The sequence below is a fragment of the Acartia tonsa genome, chromosome 11 (assembly GCF_053477335.1).
Source record: "Acartia tonsa isolate MP-2025a chromosome 11, ASM5347733v1, whole genome shotgun sequence".
NCBI lineage: Eukaryota > Metazoa > Arthropoda > Copepoda > Calanoida > Acartiidae > Acartia > Acartia tonsa.
The window spans coordinates 2866406-2889552 of NC_137270.1; the positions used below are offsets into that span (position 1 = coordinate 2866406).

Sequence of the window (23147 nt, forward strand, 5' to 3'; positions counted from 1 at the left end):
TAGCTAAATCAAACGCAATCTCAAAACAAGGGTGTCAAAGGTTTTGAAAAAAAAAATTACAATGCAGAAACGGTAGTTTTTAGTTCAGTTTAGGTTAGGTTGTATTAGGTAATGGATAGCCCGCCAGGGTTAGAGCATCCTTTAGGGATAAGGCGTAGGAAATAAACTCCCCCCCTCAGCAAAAAAAATATCTATGAGGGCATTATCAGCGCTCAACATAAACTTAGAATTAAAATCCGTAAAAAATGTGAAATTACTGAGCCATCTGACACCCGTGTCAGTAAAAAGAAGATTCTTAGTGCGCGCACAAATTTCTATGGTACACACATACAGTCAAATAATACCATCAGGCGCTAAAGTGAAAATTTAAGGACATTTCTTATAGTTTTCTATATAGTATATTTGTTTAAAAGTACTTTATAATAAACAAACATATAATATTAGTTTAAAACAAGCAAAAATGTGTTTTTTAAAGCTTAGGTTTCTATATGTTAATATGTAATGCATTTTTTGTAACTTTTCTCTAGAAGAGCCTAGTCTAGCAAAGAATTAAAATTTTTGATAGTTTGTTTATAACTTTAGGACAGGTTAAGTTAGTTTTTAATTAGTACTGGGCAGTCCCGCAGGATTTTTGCTCATGACCAATTAAACATTCACTGAATTAATACAAACATACATAAAACAGTGGCGTGCACAGTGATTTACAAGGGAGAGGGGGGGTGAAACCATAAAAAGGAGAAGGCAGCCTTTCCAATTTCCATTTTAAGGGGGGTGTTGACTACCCTTCTCACCTCTCTACCGCACGCCACAGAATTTAAATGACAAGGAATAAAAATAATCTTTGCCTAAGTTTAGAAAATAGTCAATTGTGAAACTTTATTATTTGTAATGATATGAAGTTTTTAGTAGCGAAGCTACTCTTTAGTTCACTTTGTATGTCCGTCCGTCCGGAAAGGCAACAAAGGACATATATATAATTTTTTATGAAGGTTTCGTAATTTTCTATTATTCTTCTTTATTATATTCTTATGTTCTTCTTTCTCTTTCTTTTTCTTGTGCTTAGCTACTTTTGGATGTTGTTATCCTTGTTTTTGTGTGTATGTCCTTGTCAAATTGTTATGTCATGGTTATTATGCCAAAAATTTTAAATCACTTTGATTTTAGAATCCTACTATGAAAACTTTTAAGTTTTTTTTAGCTTGTTTGTTAAATAAAATCTCACTATTACATAACATTTATTTAAGTTTTAGCATGTTTAAACACATTTAATAAAAAAAGAAATTTTAATTGTGACACAAAAGGGATCTACTGCAGTTCACGGCAAAATATTGATGGTAATGAATATTGCCAAAAATCTTTGAATTTTAAAGGCTGCTAGCTGCCAAACGGCTGAACGTAGAGATCATGCCCGCACACTGTTTTAAGCAGCATAAGAAGGCCTACAAGTAATCTGGAATAGCCATAAATCAATAGTGCATAATTATCTCGCAGTGCAGAGAAATGCGCAAAAAAGGCTTATTTTACGCGTTTTTTCTTAAGTGAAGCTTTTCCTGTGCATCATTGGATCTTGGCTATTCCAGATTATTTGTAGACCTTCTTATACCACTTAAAATGGTGTGCTGGTATGATCTGTACGTTCAGCCGTTTGGCAGCTAGCAGCCTTTAAAATTCATGGATTTTTGGCAATATTCGTTACCAGCAATATTTTACCGTGAACTGCAGTAGATCCCACAAAAGTAAGGAATCACAAAGTCAACTAGGACCTTACAAATGCGTAATCCCTAACTACTGAACCGAATGATTTTTTTATTTTGGAGTGGCTTACATAGAACCCGGTATGGTTTTGGGCTATTTTATTCTAATGTAGGAATATGGTTTAAAGCTATTTTACTGGACACCATATATTAGATGTTAGGGACACAACAGCTAGCTTGGAAAATTAAGTTAAAAACTAAAAACGTTTTGTTGAAAAAATATTAATTTAAGACTCGAATAAATGACATTAAATAAAAGTGTCCATAGCTAACATATCAACATGTCGTTTTTGATAACATTTTATTAATGTTGACAAAAATTGTATGCAGATATAATTATTATCGCGGCTAGAAAATTTGTAAAACTAAAGACTTGGTTTCTAGGCATACTTAAAAATCTTGTATAGCATCGTATAACAGAAAAATTTCTTCAAATGATAAAATACCAGTCACAAAACTGGTTTTAATCTAATATTTTTTTTTATTTTAATATCCGGGGAAAGCTTTATATATATACTCTATAATACGATTCGTTAAATAACTGTGCTTTTCATTTATTTCAAGTTATCTAGGACTAATTTGTTGAAGAGAAATGCCTTAGCTTGTAAACAGCAGTAAAAATAAAAATAAATGAAATATTTTTGGGGGGATGTGGTCAATTTTCTAGGTGCGATTTCTCTTAGAACTTTATTCAGATCATTTAACTTATTGTATTCTTTTATTCTCATTTAAAAATTTTCAAGAAAGTATATTAATAATAGTTTAAATAGAAAAATAGATAATATGAAATAAACTCTATTGTATAAAAAAGACAAAATGTATGTATTCAATGTTAAAAAGGACAGCTTTTCTGCATGTCAATACGTGCGTTCAAAATATTATCAGACAACAAATTACAATTTAATTTTATAAAAGAAACACACATAATTAAACTTTGGTTCGAATCTCGGCCCAACACCACATCATAACTAAAGTGGTTTAAATAGTTCATACAATTATATGTCAGGTGCGTGACTTAAAGAGTTAGCGAAAAGAATGACTCAGCCAAAAACTAGCCCAATACATCACAATTTAATGTTAGGACTTTTAGACAAAGGTCGTGCAATCAAAGGGTTGGTTATCTGTAAGACGTTAGGCCGCGTAATCCTTTTAATAGCAAGATTTTGTTCCGAGATAAAACAAAATAAGATCAATATTTTTTGTTCACCAGTATAAATAAATACATGAATAGTTAGTTATTTATTGAATTATTATTATGACAAGGATGACAACATCCATAAGTAGCAAAGCTCAAAAATTATTATTTGATATCGGGAAAAATTACTATAAAGCAGTGTCATACAATAAACATTAATCTTGATAAAATAGGGAAATCAGGAAACCGTAAAAATCACACAACCTTAAAAATCACAAAAATAAAAAAATCTAGGAATCGATCTAGCACCGCAATTTATAAACAAATCTTAATGAAACTTGATAAAAATATGTAGAATATGAGCATATTCAATCCCTGATAATTTCAGCCGCCAATCCTGAATAGGAATCGAAAAAACCATAGAAAACCAAAAAATCTAGGAATCGATCTAGCACCCCAATTAATAAATAAATCGCAATAAAGCTTAAGGAACTTATGTACAATGTAAATCTAAGCAATCCCTGAAAATTTTAGCCCATTATCTTAGAAAATCAAGAAAACATGAAAATCTAGGAATCGATCTAGCACCCCAAATAACAAACAGGTGGACAAAACAATGTATAGATTAGATGGGCATATGTTATGAGAATCTTCACTAAAAAATTCAGCTGTCTATCTTTTATAGGAGCCGAGAAAAAAACGTTTCCCCCACTTTGTCTCAGACGGACGGACAGACGGATGGACATTTCGAATTATAGAGTAGCTTCGCTACTAATAATATTGAGTTTAGTTAGGCTATGTCAAAGTTTAATATCTCTGAATGCCTAGTTCTACTGTTTTTTGTTATTTATTTAATAATTATTTTTCAGGTTTTAGAAAGCTTAAAAATGATGTTCTCCTTTGTTCTTCTTATTTCTGTCTTCCAGTTATGGTAAGATTAATTTCTATAAAAACAAGGATGACAGCATCCATAAAAGCGAAACACTGAAACGGTAGAACAAACGGGGCCACAGTAAAAGTGTCTGACTATGACGTCAGAAAAAATTAACAATTAACCAATGAGAAGCCAGTATTCACAATGGTAAAATATATAGCGGCCTCTCATTGGATAGTTGTTAATTTTTTCTGACGTCATAGTCAGACACTTTTACTGTTTTCGACAAACGGACATTAACACTTGCCAGTGTCAGAACTAAATATACAAAATATCAATATATTTGACAAAATCATACGTAAATTTGTTGCAAAACTTCTGAAATACAGAATACTTTTTAAGGACATACTAACATTTTTAGGACTTGATTATAGAGTTGCTTTGCTTTTAATATTGAACTTTGATGTCCCAGTAATCAATATACCAAAAATCAGATCAATCGGATAATTAAATCACATAAAAATTTGTTGTTATAAAAGTGAAAAAATCAACATGTTAAATGGACGTTCGGACATTCTAGTAATGATTATAGAGTTGCTACGCTTTCTAGATAGTACCTGACTATTACAGGAATCACCATGCAGAGTTTGAAATCGATAGGACAATTCTAACATGCCTAAATTAACGAAAAAAGCTATACGTCTTGGACGGCCCAAAGTGTTTGAAAAGACATGACTACCCCACCCCCTGCAAACAAATTTTTTAATAAAAAATTTGGGTTTTTACCATCTCCCTCTCGCCCCCAAAAATGGAGAAAATTATTATTTTTTTGGGGTTGGGGGGCTACTTAACCTTTCATGCTAGTTTACCACATGGGTAAACTTTTTAGGGGAAAAAATTTTGTCCAAGTCATACCCCTTATTTTCAAAAATATTCCAACCCTTAAACGAAGGGTCATTTTGTAAAAAAAATCTTAATTTCTTGGATAGGGTGAAAATATTGAGAAAAAAAATATATATTAATGATACTATTTTCCGACGGGGAGGAAACAGAATTTTACACCTTTTGGATATATATAATTAGAGTAAAACACTAGAGTGCGAAAGGGTTAAATAACTGTATCTCCCCATTGCAATGTTGTTTTTTATATACATCTATACTATAGATCTGTTTATATATCAATGAGTTTTTGACTGTCGAAGAATAATATTAATTTGGGTTGTAAAATATAAATTTTGACCATTTTCCCTCCCAAGCTTAGCTTACCTTTCCTATTGCATTGTACCAACCCAAAAAAATTAACGATTTCATATATTTTAAAAGAAAAGTGTTTTTATTGTTCCCTCTCATATGAAGGGGTATATGACTTAAATTAGCCCCAAGAAAACCTATAGCTAACCTGGGCAATTTCAAAGAATTCTGAAGATTTTTTGGTTCCAATTAATTTCTAAATAGACAACCTACTTTTGAAAAATCTTGTTTAAAATATTTTGACTTACGTTTTTAGTACAAAACGATGCAACAATCTTTTGAAATATCATATATTTATGTAAGACTTTCAATTGATAAGTTTTAACTTTTGAGCAAAATATTATTCAAAATTAATCTAAAATAATCTGCCAAAAAATCTAAAATATCAGATATTTAGAAATACTGGGAAATAAAAAATCAAAAAGAAAATCCTCATATGAAATTGACAGGATGTCTGTCTCTCTATGTGTTTGTAGCAAAGGCTTTTGATAACCGCTGATCCGATATGACTCTCCTTAACATTGAAGATTCATATAAGTTCAGGGAAGGTTTATAAGTATTGTATACCTCCATCATCCCAAGAGAAAATTCCCCTAGAAAAAAATTAACCCCATTCTATTTTTACTTTTTCTCTTTCATTAAAATCTGAATTGGAGGATCAAATTTCCCCCTCCCACTCTTCCCTTAAGTACCCTTTAGATTTGAAGCAAACTATTTTTTCTCTAGATAAAATATCACTTTCTCTGAAAAAAGAATATTTGCAAATGAAATTAAACATTTGTGGGTCTTTATTGTAAAATTTATTGAAAATCTAAAAAAAAATAATTTCTTTAACATATTTTGATTTAAACTAATTAAATAGAAGTTGAATTCATAACTCAAATTTTTACTATTTTTAGTAAATCAGTGTCTGTAACTGGTTCAGAATCCTGCAAGCAATGTGTTCATCCCAGGTATACTTTCACTTTAAAAAAAAAAATTCGGCTAATGTCTGATTGGTGACATTGACCTTTATAATAAAAGGCAATGTAGTCGCCCATTAAAGGGGCAATGTAAAATAGTTGGGCGATAAGTGGCAGTGTCACCAAACTGACTATAGCCAAAAATTCTAACCATTTTTTAAAATCCACCCCACTGTGTAAATAATAAAAATTTCTAGATATCGGCCCCTACCTCCAAATACTGGATATATTCTGTATCTACCCCACTGTGTAAATATTTTATAATTTCTAGATATCCACCCCTACCTCCAAATATTAGATATATTCTGTATTTACCCCACTGTGTAAATAATATATAATTTCTAGATACCCACCCCTACCTCCAAATACTGGATATATTCTGTATCTACCTTACTGTATAAATAATATATAATTTCTAGATACCCACCCCTACCTTCAAATACTTGATATATTCTATATCTAACCCACTGTGTAAATAATATATAATTTCTAGATATCCACCCCAACCTTCAAATACTGGATATATTCTGTATTTACCCCACTGTGTAAATAATATATAATTTCTAGATATCAACCACTACCTCCAAATACTGGATATATCCTGTATCTACCCCACTGTGTAAATAATATATAATTTCTAGATATCCACCTCTACCTCCAAATACTGGATATATCCTGTATCTACCCCACTGTGTAAATAACGAGACTTACAATTTCTGCGATGCTGTTTGCAGTGGTTTTCAGGTGAGCGTTGTTTAAGTGCTGCAGCTTATCTGCAATAAGGTTTTGTTAATCTGTACGTCTAGATTAAATCATCAAGAATATGAGTTTTTGATTTTCAAGAATTTGATGACAATGGCCGATACATTAAATTACTTCCCCAATGACAATACACAAAATCAACCCTGCTGTTGATTACAATTAGTGGTTGAAATTTTAGGAGACTTAACTAAATGAATCAACCAATAAAATTTTAATAAAAGTCCCCAAAGTAGCTGAGCCACCGCATAAGAAAACGTTATTACGTTATTATTTGGGGACTAGTAACTGAACAGCTCAATGTCCTGCATTTAACGGCTAAACGGCTGGATTCGTTTGTGTATTGTTGACACTGTTACAAAAATGATTTTACGTCCGTTTTCGTTAGCCACGCGCCTTTTGTGCACTAATGGTTATTTTTGTTTTATAGACTAATTTTAGAGACATATTACTTTTAACTGATGTACTATGATTGTATTTTTAAAAAATAATTACGTTTAATAAGCTTATAAAATTTAAATTTTAAAATTCAAAATTGATTCTTATACAAATAATCTGTTATGTCGGATTATAAAAAATTTAATTTAATAATAAGAGGGCTTGGCAGCCTCGCTACCGCTTACAAACACTCCCTTAGTACACATAATTTTGACATTTTTGAGCTGCAAGAAACGGATTTACAAGAATTAGCCATTAAAAAAAAACGATAAAAATTCGTAGCCATAGCTGCTTAATATTATAAACAATCTACACATATTATAAACGTACAAGGGAAGGGGGTTAAGGGGTCTTTAACCCCCTTACCCCCCCCCCCCCCCTCAACCCAAATGAAAATTTGAAACACCTCATTTACCTCACTTAAAGTATTTTTAAAAATTCTAATTACTTTCCTCAACCCTTTGAAACTCCTCAAAAAAGCTTGGACGTCCTTGACAGTCACAGGTTAGATAGAATATCTGCGGCTGCCACTCAGTGAATAATAAGCTCAACCAAAATATTAATTTCCAAAGAAAAAATTTATGAAATATGAAAAGGATTAAAAAAATGAATTTTGCAGTTCCTGGATTTTTCACAACTTATTAAGGTTTCTTCAGGGAGGGAGGGGACATTTGGTACCCAAAGTTTTATGATTATATCATCTTGATTCGTTTGCTTGAAAATTTGGGTACTTTTATTAAATTTGATTATTAGTTTTTCATGTTTAACATAATTTTTGTTTTAATTAACTTTATGCTCATTATCTTATCCCTTTAGATTCCTGGTCTTTTTAGATATTTAATTTGTAGAAGAAAAGAAATTACCCTTCCCCAAAAAAAATTTTACCCCGGGGGTAATTTTTTTTTTTTTTTTTTGGGGGGGAGGGGGTAAAAAAATGTACTTTTAAAGAGTTCATATCGTAAGACTGTTTTTTCATTCAGTTTTTTTTTTTATAATATTCAGAGATTTATTCACAATACCTGCCAAAATTTACTTGTTATTGCTGCCCTACTTTTGATTACAGAGGTTTGCAGAAGTTGGGTGTAGGGGGTGTATTTTCACCCCCTGGCAAAATAAAGGAGGGTGAATACACCTCCTTAGGTATACACCCCCTACACCCCTCTACACCCCCCTGATGACCCCACATAAACAGCCAAGAATAGTGTCAAAAGTCACAACTCTTTTGTTGTCTGTATTACAACCCCCCTCAAGCTACCAATCCCCTCAATTTTTATTAGAGGGGTTGTTAAATTTTCAAGTACGCTTCGCGCAACCCCCAAGCAAAACTATGTGCGTGCCACTATGCGTGAATAAATATTGTTCTTGTTTTCATACATTCTTTTACATTAAAAAGATTTTCTTTTTTGATGGAAAATTCCCAAATATTGAAATTGTAAAAGCTAATAAATATATATTGATTTTTATTTACATAACAATACTCAGATTAGAAATGAGAATAGTCATTTCTAGCATCGTATTATAAACAGCTTTCCGCGGATATAGAATGTACAATCATTAGATTAAAACCAGTTTTTTAGCCCCGAGGTGCCGAAGGCACGGGATAAAAAAACTGGTTTTAATCTTATGATTGTTAATTTTTATATTCGTAGAAAGCTGGATATAATACGATGCTAGACATAGTTTTTTCGTATGGATGAGAACCGGTTCCTATCCACCGGATTCGAATGAATACGAGAAATTTAATTATTATATTGGTCGAGCCTTGTAATTAGACAAATTGACAATTAAAGTATCAAACAAAATAGACAAATGAAAAGATTTGTTAATGATGTTAATGCTTTTAAATTAAGGTACTAGCGACCCCCCCCCCCCCAAAAAAAAAAAAAAAAATAATCGTCAAATTTAATCTTTAAGAAAAATAAATATTATTTTTTGAGGGAAGGGAGGGGGGTTCATTTTATTCTAAGGATGATTTTTGGTGTTACCCTCCCCAAAAATAGCTTAAAACCTTCCCATGACATATGAGAAGCTGAACTGTAATGGTAAAAACATATCGGATTATTAGTTAGCGAGATCAAATGTACTACACAGACAGACACACATCCTGTTACTTTTACATAAATATTACATACGTACACATAGAATTATATAGTAGCTACGCGTCTATAATTACACAATTAAAAACACATCAGAATTGATATAAAAAATAATATAAAAAGAAATCTTATTTTAATTACACATATTGTTTTAAATTTTGGATATTATATGGATTCATTAGGTTAATTATATTAAATCTTTATTATTGTTGAAATAAAAGAAAGATAAAGAGAAAGAGAGAGAGAGAGAGAGAGAGAGAGAGAGAGAGAGAGAGAGAGAGAGAGAGAGAGAGAGAGAGAGAGAGAGAGAGAGAGAGAGAGAGAGAGAGAAAGAGAGAGAGAGAGAGAGAGAAAGAGAGACAGAGAGACAGACAGAGAGAGAGAGAGAGAGAGAGAGAGAGAGAGAGAGAGAGAGAGAGAGAGAGAGAGAATAATTTATCTGTCATAGATAAACAAACATTATTACCATATTTCATTCAGGAACGTCTAAGCTTTTTATTTTGAATGAGGTAAAATAAGGGGTTTTTAACAGGAATAAGGTATAACCAACAAGCGAAATAAACTTAAAATAATATTTGGGGGGCAAATGGAGAGGTCGTCAATTTTAAGATGTGTTGCCCCCCAACGACAGCTGAAAAGGGATGAGAAGATAATAAAATGTATTTCTTAAAAATTGGTAAAGTAAGGTTTTCAAACTTGAATCAAGTTTTAAACATAAAGTTTAATTTAAATATTAGAGTAAAACACTAGAGGGAGAAAGGGTTAAATAACAGTATCTCCCCATCGCATCAACCCTGTGCAACCTTTCTATTAGGCCATTGAAAATAAACCAATGGTGTCGCTTATATAACCACAGCCAAGTAGCAGAAAATAAATAAGAAGCAGACGAAAAGGGTCGTTGAAATAGGAAGGGAGGTAGTTGTCTGTATATATACATCTATACTATAGATCTGTTATTTAAATGAAAGGTTCTATAGAAACATTAAAATACTTTTTATTAAAAAAAACAATGAGTTTTCAATTTGCTTTTAACTAACTGATTTTTGTTTGAAAACACTTAACATTTAACGAGGATGACTATGAATGTAATATAACAAGGATGACAACATCCATAAAAGCGAAGCACTGAAACGGTAGGACAAACGGACATTAACACTTGTATAGTGTCAGAACTGAATAATCAGAATATAGATGTATGAGAGTCGAAGCAAAATTGTAAGTAAATTTGTTGAAAAACTGCTTGATACAGGATAATGTTTATGGATATACTTACATTTTTAGAACTTGATTATAGAGTGGCTTCGCTCATAACATTATACTTTGTTGTCCCAGAAATTCCTAAATGGATATATCAGGAATCTAAAGGGATAAGACAATGGCCGATAAATTGATGTTCATCCCCAATTATGATACACAAAATTACTCCTTCTGAAAATTAAAGTTAGTGGTTGAAGAAATGCTTGAACACTCACATTTGTGAACGGACCAATCAAAATTCACCAAAAGTCCCCAAAGTTGTTGAGCCATTGAATAAGAAAACGTTCTTATAAAACTTTGGGGTCCATTGAATAAACAGCTTTTTCTCTCTTTTCTCTCTCTCTCTCTCTCTCTTTCTGTGGATATGCACATAATTCAGATGACTAAATGGTAACTTATATTACACAACAAATCTGGTATCATAGAAATGAACGTACGGACTTTCTGATAATGTTTATAGAGTTGATACGCTTTCTAAATCGTCCTGAAATTATCATGCCATGTTTGAAATCGATAGGACAATTCTAACATTCTCAAATTATTGATAAAAAAGTAAACCGTTACATGATGAAGGACAGACTGATGCATGTACAGACAGACCCTTATTAAAGAAATGCTTTGCTATTCATAAAGTTTGAAGATTATTGTGGTGAGCGCAAAAAATGTGTAAAACAAACAAATCTAAATAAGATAAGATAAGATAAGATAAATATAAGATAAGATAAATATAAGATAAGATAAATATGGAAATACCATAGTTGTAGAGTAGCTGCAAAAATTCTCCTAAATAGCAATGGATATAGGATATACGTGGATATATGGACAGGAGAAATTTTTTAGCTTGCTAATATGGACCTCATTTATTGGTTACTTCGTTCATCTACTAGGAGGGGATGGGATGGGGGATGAAGGGTATCGTTGTTTCAGCCAGCTACGAACTTCATTTTATCAGAGGACATGAAATTCTGGTGCAACATCCACGTAATAATATATCGATTTAAATAGCTCCGGGACTTTACATAAAATGACTCAATTGAATATATAACATTTCAATTGAAATAACTAATAATATAATATCTAGAAAAGAATTGAAAATAAATATTTGAAGCACTTTAAGTACAAAATTTAAGTACCATTAATAATTTGAAGATTTTAATAGTTATTTCTCGCATCGTATTATAAACAGCTTTTTGCGGATATAGAATGTACAGTTGTAAGATTACAACCAGTTTTTTTTAGCCCCGATGGAATTTTTTGAATATCTCCATCCTGGCGGGCACAGGATGTTAGCAAACCAGGTAAAGATAAAGAGACAACCCCCATCCTACCTCACGACGACACTACTTTGGGGGGAGAGTATAGAATTATATTAGTTTTAGTGTTATATATCACTCTCTTTTAAAAATCAATTTATAAAAAAAGAAAAAAATATATTCTTTACAAAAAAAAACTACATAAAGATCAATAATAAACAAGGGTTATTTCGTCTTATATGTAAAAGCGATCATATTTTCAAAGTTGTTTAACGAACGTGTTTTAACTTTTGCAATTTTTTAACCCATTCGTGACGAGCTCCCAAAATTCTTAGTTTTGATTCACCGAGGTTCAACAAAATAGATTTTTTCAATAATTACTCAACAGAAGAGTCAAATTAAAGACCTTACTATTTTTGTTCATAATGGCAATTTTCTTCTTTTTTTTTTGCGTTTTAGTACCTTAAAACCAACTTAAATTACTTTAAAAATATGAGGTCTACAAAAAAAAACCGATTGCATATATAAATTCTATGGATCATTTTACACCTACTACTTACTAAATGCACCGACTAGCTATTTCAAACAAAATCGCAAAAGTTATAACACGTTCATAGATATATGCTGAAAAGCTTTGCTTTTGAAAATGACCTTCTTAAAAAGCATGCATGCAAAGAACAAAAAAAAATATATTAAGAAAAAAATCATCAAACGCTTCGTTAATTTAAACAAACATTTGTTTAAAGAAATGCAAGAGTGGATATCCTATTATATAAAGTCCTTAAACTAAAGTAACAGGATGTCTGTGTGTTTGTACCGAAGGATCTCGCTAACCGCTGAACAGCCGATCAGGTTCTCCTTAACAGGGTAGCTTCTCATAGGTCCCGGAAAGGTTTATAAATATTGTGTGGGAGGGTACCACCACCCTTCCAAGAGAAATCACAATAAATCGAATTTTTTTTCTCGAAAAGAGACTCCTACGTAACATTGCAAGGTACTGTATTATTTTTTTTGAAACAAACATTTAAAGTGCCACTAGAGGCCTCTAGAGGCGTAGCCGCTAGTAGAATTACGTGACATATTATGACAGGGGAAAAATTTTCGTCAATTAAGGTTGCTTGTTCATAGACATCATTTATTGGTCAGTTCGTGTATCCAGTGGGATGTTAGGGGATAGGGTAAAGGGGGTTGATGGCAGGAATAGGTTGATTGGTGGGTAATGAGTATCAATTTATTAGAGGGAAGTGGGGAAGGGCAGGGCAGGTTAGGGGAAGTGAGATATCTGCATTACCGACATGACAGACTAAAGGACATACTGACAACAAATACCTACTTATAGAGTAGCTATTCTTCTAAAAAAATGAAGAAGAAGAAAGTATGTGATCTTTAAGTTAATAAAAAAAATAATATACATCATTTGGTCAAACAATTATTATTTTTCATGATAAGAAATAATAATATGATGATATCATACTTTCAATTTATTTATTATTAGTGGCGAAACGACTCTACAACTAACAATATTCTTTGTCCGTGATACTATTTTCTTGGCTACTTTTTGAGATGGTTTTTTTGTGAAGATTTCTCTAATTATAAGCAAATTTTTTTTTCTCAAATTTTCAATTTTATCTCATCGCCAACCATCTATTATTTGTGGAGCGTAGGCCATGCACAATGGTTCTCCTATCTTTTTTTAATTTGGCATGATTTGAAGCATCGCTGAGAGATGGGTTTTCCTCATCTTGCAGTTCATATAGGAGTTTTCTCCTCCAGGTTGTTTTTAGTCTACCTGTTTTTCTCTTTCCTTGGGTACAGTGTTGCGGAGCTGGAGCCGGGAGCCGTGGAGCCGCCATATTTAGCTGGAGCCGGAGCTGGAGCCGTAATTTTCATTAAAAAACGGCTCCGGCTCCGGACTAGATAAACAGAGAGATTTTTTATAAATTATAATTTGGTAACTCTGTTTTGTCATGTGCAAATGCCCCTTTTAAGTTTTTCAAGTCCATTTTTATAAAAAATTAAACTTTTAAAACCTTCAATAGTCAAAAATATGTCGAGTTTTTCTTGATTTTAGGTCGGAGCCGGAACCGGAGCCGCACCAAAATCAAACGGCTTGATTGATTAAAATATCATAGCCTATTATATTGCCAGTTTAGTGTATGACAAATCTTTAAAGGCTCAGCATTTGTGATCTTCAGTTTTTATGCTTTGTATTTAGTATTCATTGATATTGTCATCCTTGTTTTGAAAAAAAATCATATTGTATCATTTTTCTAATTTATTTTTGTAATATTAGTTTATAAAATAATAATAATCCTAATGTAAAATTGGATTAATTCAAACTAGAAACAAGGATGACAACATCCATAAAAGCGAAGCACTGAAACGGTAGGACAAACGGACATTAACACTTGTATAGTGTTAGAACTTAATTATCATAATATAAATTTTTAAGAGTCAAAGCAAAATTGACTCTTAAAAATTTAGTAAATTTGTTGAAAAACTGCTTGATACAGGATAATTTTATGGACATACTTACATTTTTAGGACTTGATTATAGAGTTGCTTCGCTTATTACATTATACTTTGTTGTCCCAGGAATCAATATACCAAAAATCAGATCAATCGGATGATTAGATCACATAAAAATTTGTTGTTTAAGAAGTAAAAAAAATCAACATGTTTAAAATGGACATACGGACATTTTGGTAATGATTATAGAGTTGCTACGCTTTCTAAATCGTACCTAACTACTAAAGGAATCACCATGCAAAATTTGAAATCGATAGGACAATTCTAACATGCCTAAATTAACGGAAAAGGCTATCCGTTACGGACGTACGGACGGACCGATCCTAATTATAGAAAAGCTTCGCTTTTAAAAAGGATGATTAATTAATGAAAGGTGGATCCCCTTTTTGTAAAAGAGCGAAGCTTTGCTATAATTAGGCTAGGTCCGTCCGTACGTCCCAGACAGTTAGCTCTTTTCGTTAATTTAAACAGGTTAGAATTTTGCCGCTTTGCGTGATGATTCCTGTAGTAGTGAGGTACAATTTGGTTACTACAATGTCCGTACGTCTATTTTTAACATGTTGATTTTTAACCTTTTTAACAACTAATTTTTATGTGATAAAATTATCCGATTGTCCTGATTTTTTGGATACTTATTCCTATTATAATAAGGTGAAATATTTTAAGCGAAGCATCTCTATAATCAATTCCCAAAAATACAGTATGTCCTTAAGCAGAATTCTGTATTTAAGAAGTTTTGAAAGAAATTTACGTTTAATTTTGTCAAAACTTATATAGTTATATTTTGTATATTTAGTTCTGACACTCTACAAGAGTTAATGTTCGTCTGTCATACCATGTCAGAGCTTCGCTTTTATGGATGCTGCCATCCTTGTTAGATTAAAAATACATTGCTATAATGTAACATTTATTTTGATTTTTAATAAACACCAATTATTAAATTTTAGAATAAAATAGCTTTTTGTCTTCTCGTGACCTATGTGAATATCATATGATAAGGGGTTAGTAAGATCCTAACGTACAAATAAAAATCCTTACTACTTTAGATTATAAGTATTTTTGCTAAAATGGCTGTTATAAGAGAACATTTTGATAGTCGTTGGACCGTAAACTTTATAATCATTATTTGACCTTATACTTTGCAATCGACATATCGACATTACTTGGATGTTGATCCAGATTTTCATCTACTCTGATAAAGTGCCACTAGCTTCTGGCTAAAATAACGATACCCCACATACAATACAACCCCTTTTACCTATCCCCTACCCTCCTACTGGATGAACTATCTAACCAATAAATGAGGTTCACATTACCTGGCTTAATTGACGACAAATTTTCCCTTGTCAATATATCCACGTATGTAAAATATCTATTTACTTTGCACTTTGCCAGCTAGGGATAAAGAAATAAAAATATCCGTTAAATTTGAATACAATGGGGGGATAACACCCAAGTACGAAAATAATTATGGCGAGGCCTTCCTTTCTATTTTAGCTCAATCCCCCCCCCCCCCGCTTCATCAGATTACTCATTAAATAATTAGAAAATTTGTCTCCTTGTTTTAGGGGGTAGGTGAATTTTAAACTTGCCCCTCCCTATAGTCTATAGGAAAGGGGGGGGGGGTGTATATACGCCTCTATACCAAACTAATACAAGATTTTAAAAATTCATGTCATTTACTGATAACTTAATTCTTTCTAATCTGTGGCAATGGATATATTATTACTTGGATGTTGCACCAGATTTTCATTTACTCTAATAAAGTGATACACGCAAATGGCTAAAATAACGATACCCCCATACCCTTATCTCCCACTGGATAAACGAACTGACCAATAAATGATGTCCAAATTAGAAACCTAAATTGACGACATATTTTCCACTGTCAATATATCCACTTATTTTATTTCCATTTCTTTGGGAAGAATGACAAATAAAGCAACAAATGATGATTCCACATGTTGCTGCACTTGTTACGCAATTTTATATCTCCATCTCACGATTATTTGTGGTCATTCTGTGTCTAGAGATACTCATCAAGAGAGAGGATAATGACAATATCATTAATCTATGAAGCTTTTTTGTAGTGCCTCTAAAAATGATGTCATACTGGTCTACCATTGGTCAATTAAAATGTTTACTGGCCTGCCATTGGTAATTTTGTCTGTGTATTGGCCTATCATTGGTCATTTGTATTGTATGACGTCATTTTTTATAGGCACCAGAAAGAGCTTCTTAATCTACAACCCTTTGTTCCCTTCTTTTTATCTGCTGCTAAAGGCAGAATTTTAAACATGAGAAAAGATAATCAATTCCAGGCCTAGCTATTCTAAAAATCAAATTTACAAAAAATCACGAAACCTTTGTAAGTAAGCTGTGGGTATATCTTGTTTTTTTATGTAACTGAAGAGGGGTGGGTAAGAAGGGGAGGAAAAGGTGAAGGTGGTGTGGGGAAATTTTCCTTTGGAATTGTTTGTCAGAATCACATTCCCTTTTTCCCTGATCAATTCTTCCTTTTAAATAAATATGACTCCCTGTGTCATAAATATGTTTAGTAATAAGATTACAAGTTATAGAAAGATTTAAGAAAATCAAATTTAAAGTTTTCATTTGAAATTTCAAAATAAACTTTTATAATTTAAACCTTACAACTTAAATTGTTAATACTGATAAACTTCAAGATACTTATATATATATTTTTTTTAGGCCTAATTTTATAACATCACACATATATTTGATAAATTTGTACATATTTCAGTTTGATGGACAGACATCTGCTGGTGACTGCACAGGATGTTCCAGGTAAAACTTTTTCAGAAAAGACCTCAAATGGAGATCACAAGAAAATCCATGTAAACTTTTATTCAAGGATGGGCATCTGCTGATGACCATTAAGGATGTTCCAGGTAAGATTTTTATTCAAGAACAGGCTTCTGCTGGTGACTGCAAAGAATGATCCAGGTAAATTCATTCAGGTAAAACTTTTATTCAAGAACAGGCATCTGCTGGTGACTGCACTGTATGTTCCAGGTAAAACTTTATCTAAAGACAGGTATCTGCTGATGACTGCACAGGATGATCCAGGTATATTCATTCAGGTAAAATTTTATTCAAGAACAGGCATCTGCTGGTGACTGCACTGGATGTTCTAGATAAAACTTTATCTAAGGACAGGTATCTGCTGGTGACTGCAAAGAATGATCCAGTTAAATTCATTCAGGTAAAACTTTTATTCAAGAACAGGCATCTGCTGGTGACTGCACTGGATGTTCCAGGTAAAACTTTATCTAAGGACAGGTATATGCTGGTGACTGCACAGGATGATCCAGGTATATTCATTCGGGTAAAATTTCATTCAAGAACAAGCATCTGCTGGTGACTGCAAAGGATGATCCAGGTAAAACTTTATCTAAGGACAGGTATCTGCTGGTGACTGCACAGGATGATCCAGGTATATTCATTCAGGTAATATTTCATTCAAGAACAAGCATCTGCTAATGACTGCAAAGAATGATCCAGGTAAATTCATTTAGGTAAAACTTTTATTCAAGAACAGGCATCTGCTGGTGACTGCAAAGGATGATCCAGGTAAACTTTTATTCAAGGACTGGCATCTAGAAGAAACCACACTAAATATTACAGGTAAAGCTTTTTGATAAGGACTGGTACATGCTAGATACTATACAAGGTTTTAATGTTTTAATGTTTGTTCCAAGTAATAATACATCGATTCCTATTTATTCTTTGTTTTAGGAAATGTTCCCGAGTTTTTAAGCCAGTCTGCAATAAAGAACAGGTTTGCTTCCAGTTTAAAATTCATATTTCAAAATTAAATAAACATGCTACGAAATGTTAACCAAACAAGGATGACAACATTCATAAAAGCAAAGCTCTGAAACGGTAGGACAAGCGAATATTTATACTTGTAGCGTGTCAGAACTGAAAAATCTAAACATAAATGTATAAATGTCGAATCCAAATTTTAATTAAATTTGTTGAAAAACTGCAGAAATACAGGAAAATGTTTAAGGACATACTTACGTTTTTAGGACTTGCTTATAGAGATGATTTGCTTATAACATTGTACTTTGTTGTCCTACGAATCAGTATTCTAAAAATCCAAACAATTGGATGATTTTATCACATACAAATTTGTTGTTAAAAAGTTAAAATTCAATATATTTAAAATGGACGTACGGACATTTTGGTAATGATTATAGAGTTGCTACCTAACTTCTAAAGGAATCACTATTCAAAGTTTGAAATTGATAGGACAATTCTAACATGCCTAAATTAACGAAAAAACTATCCGTTACGGACGGACTGGTGGACGGGCTAACCCTAATTATAGAAAAGCTTCGCTTTTAAAAATAGCTCTTTCCCTTACAATTTAAACAAGGATGACAACATCATAGATGGGAATGCGGACAAGATTACCGTTTTCTAATTCGTTGGCTTAACACTTTTGGGGATTTTTTGGGTTGGTTGATTAATTTGAGTGTCCGAGCGTTTCAACCACTAATTGTAATCTACAGAAGGGGTAATTTTGTATATTAACATTGGGGATGTAGATCAATTTACAGCTATTGTCTTATCCCTTTAGATCCCTGACCCTTTGAACATCTGTCATTAATAGGGGGGAGAGTTTTGACACATTTGCGTAAACAGTGAATATAGGCTTTATCTGTCGACTGTGAGGATAGGTTATTAGAAAAAAAATCATTTTTATATGATGAATTTTCCCAAGTTTTAAGATTTTTTGGATAGGCCTCCAGGTTTAGGATATGCAGGCCTCCAGGTTCAGGAGCTGCAGGCCTCCAATTGGTCACTGGACGGGTAAAAATTCAAAAAAAAAATTTAAAAGTTTTAGAGGTCAACTTATAAAACAAAATATGCATCTTTTTTAAATGTTATTTACATATTTGAAGGAAAAATATGCATATTTTTTTATAAGTTTACCTCTATCTCTTTTAAAAAATACTTTAATTCTTATTTTTACCTGTCCAGAGACCACCTGTAGGCCTGCAGCTCCTAAACCTGGAGGCTTATAAAAAAAATCTTAAAACTTGGGAAAATTCATCATATAATAATGATTTTATCTTTTATAACCAATCATCTCAGTCCAAAGATAAAGCCTATATTCACTGTTTACGCAAATGTGTCAAAACTCCCCCCCCCCCCCCCTTTATCTTCTTAAATTTAGACAATTTTGTACACCAACAGCTGTGAGGCTAAATGTGCTGGTGTTGAATTTATTGACTGCGAGGTAAAATATACTTTTCTGTAAGAAATAATGGTTATTTATCGCATCTTATTATAGACATCTTTCCGCGGATAGTAAAACGATAAATTATAGGTTTTGTTAGCCTACAGGGGCCGAAGGCCTGTGCTACCAAAACTGGTATTAATACTATGATTTTCATTATACTATTGGAAAATTGTCTGTAATACCATTCTAAACACTTAATTTTTCATTGTGGCTGAGAACAAGTTCTAATCCACCGGATATTAAACGGTTTGGAAGTTATAAAACACGTCTAAAAATTATTTGACTTATTTCTATAAAAAGGTTTTTTTAAATCATACGTATATTTTCTAAAAAAATTGTACATCTTAAAAATTTCATTGGAATGTTAGATAAACTTTTAATATTAATTTAGTCAGAAAAGGATATAATTATTTGGAATGTTATATAAACTTTTAATATTAATTTAGCGAGAAAAGGATATAATTAATATATTTAAAGTTCCTAAAAATAAAAATGGGATATATTTTATTTTGCATCCATCTATCTATCTATCTGTCTACCTATCTATCTATCTATCTGTCTATCTATCTATCTATCTATCTATCTATCTATCTATCTATCTATCTATCTATCTATCTATCTATCTATCTATCTATCTATCTATCTATCTATCTATCTATCTATCTATCTAACTATCTATCTAACTATCTATCTATCTATCTATCTATCTATCTATCTATCTATCTATCTATCTATCTATCTATCTATCTATCTATCTATCTATCTATCTATCTATCTATCTATCTATCTATCTATCTATCTATCTATCTATCTATCTATCTATCTATCTATCTATCTATCTATCTATCTATCTATCTATCTATCTATCTATCTATCTATCTATCTATCTATCTATCTATCTATCTATCTATCTATCTATCTATCTATCTATCTATCTATCTATCTACCTATCTAGGGCCTGTCCACAGTAATACCTGGTAAGTCCCCCCTGCCCCCCAGCCACCTGCTACCGGTCAGTCTGCAGGGAGTTTATAGCCAGGAAAAATTCAATATCCAAAATTCTTATCTTAAAAAGTTAAGATATTAGACCGAAAACGGCCACAACAAAGGACCAAGGAAATCTTCAGCAAAAAAAAAGGGGGAGATTTGTTTTTTTGGGGGGTTGGGGGTTTGCCCCAAGAGGAAATTAGAAAATAAAATAAATTAAGTAGTTTTATGTGAACTAACTTCCGAATAAACAAAAAAAATTGGGGAACAAATAGGTACCTAGGTAACTAAAAAAGAGAAAAAAAATTGGGGGAGATTTTTATTTTTTGAGGGGGTTGAGGGAGTCCCACTCCCAAGAAAATAGCCTAAACCACCACAGGACCAGTAGGTATATTCCCTGAAGAGTAGAATCCGATCGGTTCAGTGGTTACCAAGATCTTAAGAAACAGACGGACGGATGGACAAACGGACGGACGGACGGACGGACGGAAAGACATCATTCTACTTTGTATTATAGATATGGTTCACTGTTCAGTTCTTTTATCGAGATACGGACAGACGTACAAACATACCACACTAATTTTTAATGCTTCGCTACTAAAAACAAACAATGAAAATTAAACCATAATTATAAGATAATTATAATTTTAAGACTATAATAATTATAAGATTGTGATATTGATTTTTTAATTGAAGAGTGGAGATCAATTGGATGAGGATATATAATTAATTTTCAATACAATTTTTGTATAAATTTAATTTTATGCTTTAATAAATGTACATTAAAATATTATTTGGAAATTTGTAATAAAGTATTTTTACATATTTTGTATTTAAAAAAAAAAATGGTATATGAAGCCAGGGCTCGGCAGCCGCTCACGTTTCTGGCGGCTTGCTGGGCTGTCAGTATTTTAAATTGCCATTGGATTGGCTGAGGCTACAAACTGTTGATACACTGACGATTTGAATATTAAAAACTGACTTCTTAGCGGTTCTAACGGTATGCGTAACATTTTAACTATTAACACAAGCCGCGCAATTTCAATTTTAAAAATGTCCGCATTTTTTTGCACACCCTTTATATTGTTGATATGTTAGAAAGATTGCATGATACTTTCTTTGGGGAGATTATAAGATTATTTTTTTATAGGGCTCGGCAGCCGCGTATAAGCCTCAAATTTGTATGTTTTGAATTTTTTTTGGAAAAGAGGGATTGCCAAATTTGGATCAGTTTTAGACTTTCAGTTGATTTTTAAAATTATAAAAAAATTCTCTGGGGCTGAGGTGACTGGTGCGCGTCTGCCTAGCCATGCTTTCAATGTACTATATAATAATGTAAATGTTTGTTTTTAAGTTGCTCTGCTTAGCGACTCTATTACAAAATTATGTCCGTTCGTCTGTCTTGCTTTCTTACTCTTAATTTCAGTATTCTTTTCGCCAATTCTTAAAAACAAGTAGTAGGATGTCTGTGTGTTTGTTTGTCATCTGGTCCGAATGTCCTGAAAGCGTACCATCACCCTTACATGAGAAATCGCACATGACTAACCTAAAATTGTATTTTTTTATCCATTTCTTTTAAAACTACTAGCGGTTTCGCCCCTAGCCTCTAGGGGCTTTGCCCCAAGAGGTATAATTACATCTTTTATTACCTGGAGATGCCCCTACTCCACCAAAATTTTGAATAATTTTTAAAAAAAATTGATGGGGGGATTTTTTTTTTTTTTTTGGGGGGGGGGTTAGGGGTGTCCCACCCCCTCAAGAAAATAGCCTAAAACCAACACAGGACCAGTAGGTATATGCCCTCAAGAGTAGAATCCGATCAGTTCAGGGGTTACCGAGATCTTAATGGACAGACAGACGGACGGACAGACATCATTCTACTTTGTATTATAGGTAATTCAAGATGGGGAGAAGTCGACTTTAAATCCCCTTCCTTTTCTTAAGTGCCCCTAGAGACCTTAAGAACCGAAATTAAAATGTTACAATTGTCCTATCGATTTCAAACTTTGCATGGTGATTCCTGTAGTAGTCAGGTACGAACTAGAAAGCGTAGCAACTCTATAATAATTACCAAAATGTCCGTACGTCCATTTTTAACATGTTGATTTTTTACATTTTTAACAACTAATTTGTATGTTATCCAATTATCCGATTGTTCTGATTTTTGGTATACTGATTCCTAGGACAACAAAGTACATTATTATAAGCCAAACAACTCTATAATCAAGTCCTAAAAATGTAAGTATGTCCATAAACTTTATCCTGTATCAAGAAGTTTTTTAACAAATTTACTCACAATTATGCTTTGACCCTTATTCATTTATATTCTGATTTTTCAGTTCTGACACTATACAAGTGTTAATGTCCGTTTGTCCTACCGTTTCAGAGCTTCGCTTTTATGGATGTTGTCATCCTTGTTGAATATTAGATTTACAAAAAAAACCTATTATCCTTGTAAAACAGTAACAGAATCTGTGTTTACCGAAGGATCTTGCTTACCACTGAATCGATATGGTTCTCCTTTACGGAGTAGCTATTCATAGATCCTATGAATCTTTATAACTATTTTGGGGGAGAGTA

At 32.4% G+C, this 23147-nt stretch overlaps 1 protein-coding gene across 1 annotated transcript; it reads left to right on the forward strand.

Annotated features, from left to right (window-relative positions):
• Positions 1-3757: 3757 nt before the first annotated feature.
• Positions 3758-21392, forward strand: LOC145331645 (uncharacterized). The gene is made up of 8 exons (XM_080176422.1): positions 3758-3820; positions 5914-5967; positions 6618-6720; positions 17070-17113; positions 18065-18107; positions 19515-19577; positions 20536-20617; positions 21262-21392. Exons 1-8 carry the CDS (start codon positions 3777-3779, stop codon positions 21291-21293), a joined length of 465 nt encoding a protein of 154 aa, XP_080032548.1. The 5' UTR covers positions 3758-3776; the 3' UTR covers positions 21294-21392.
• Positions 21393-23147: the final 1755 nt, after the last annotated feature.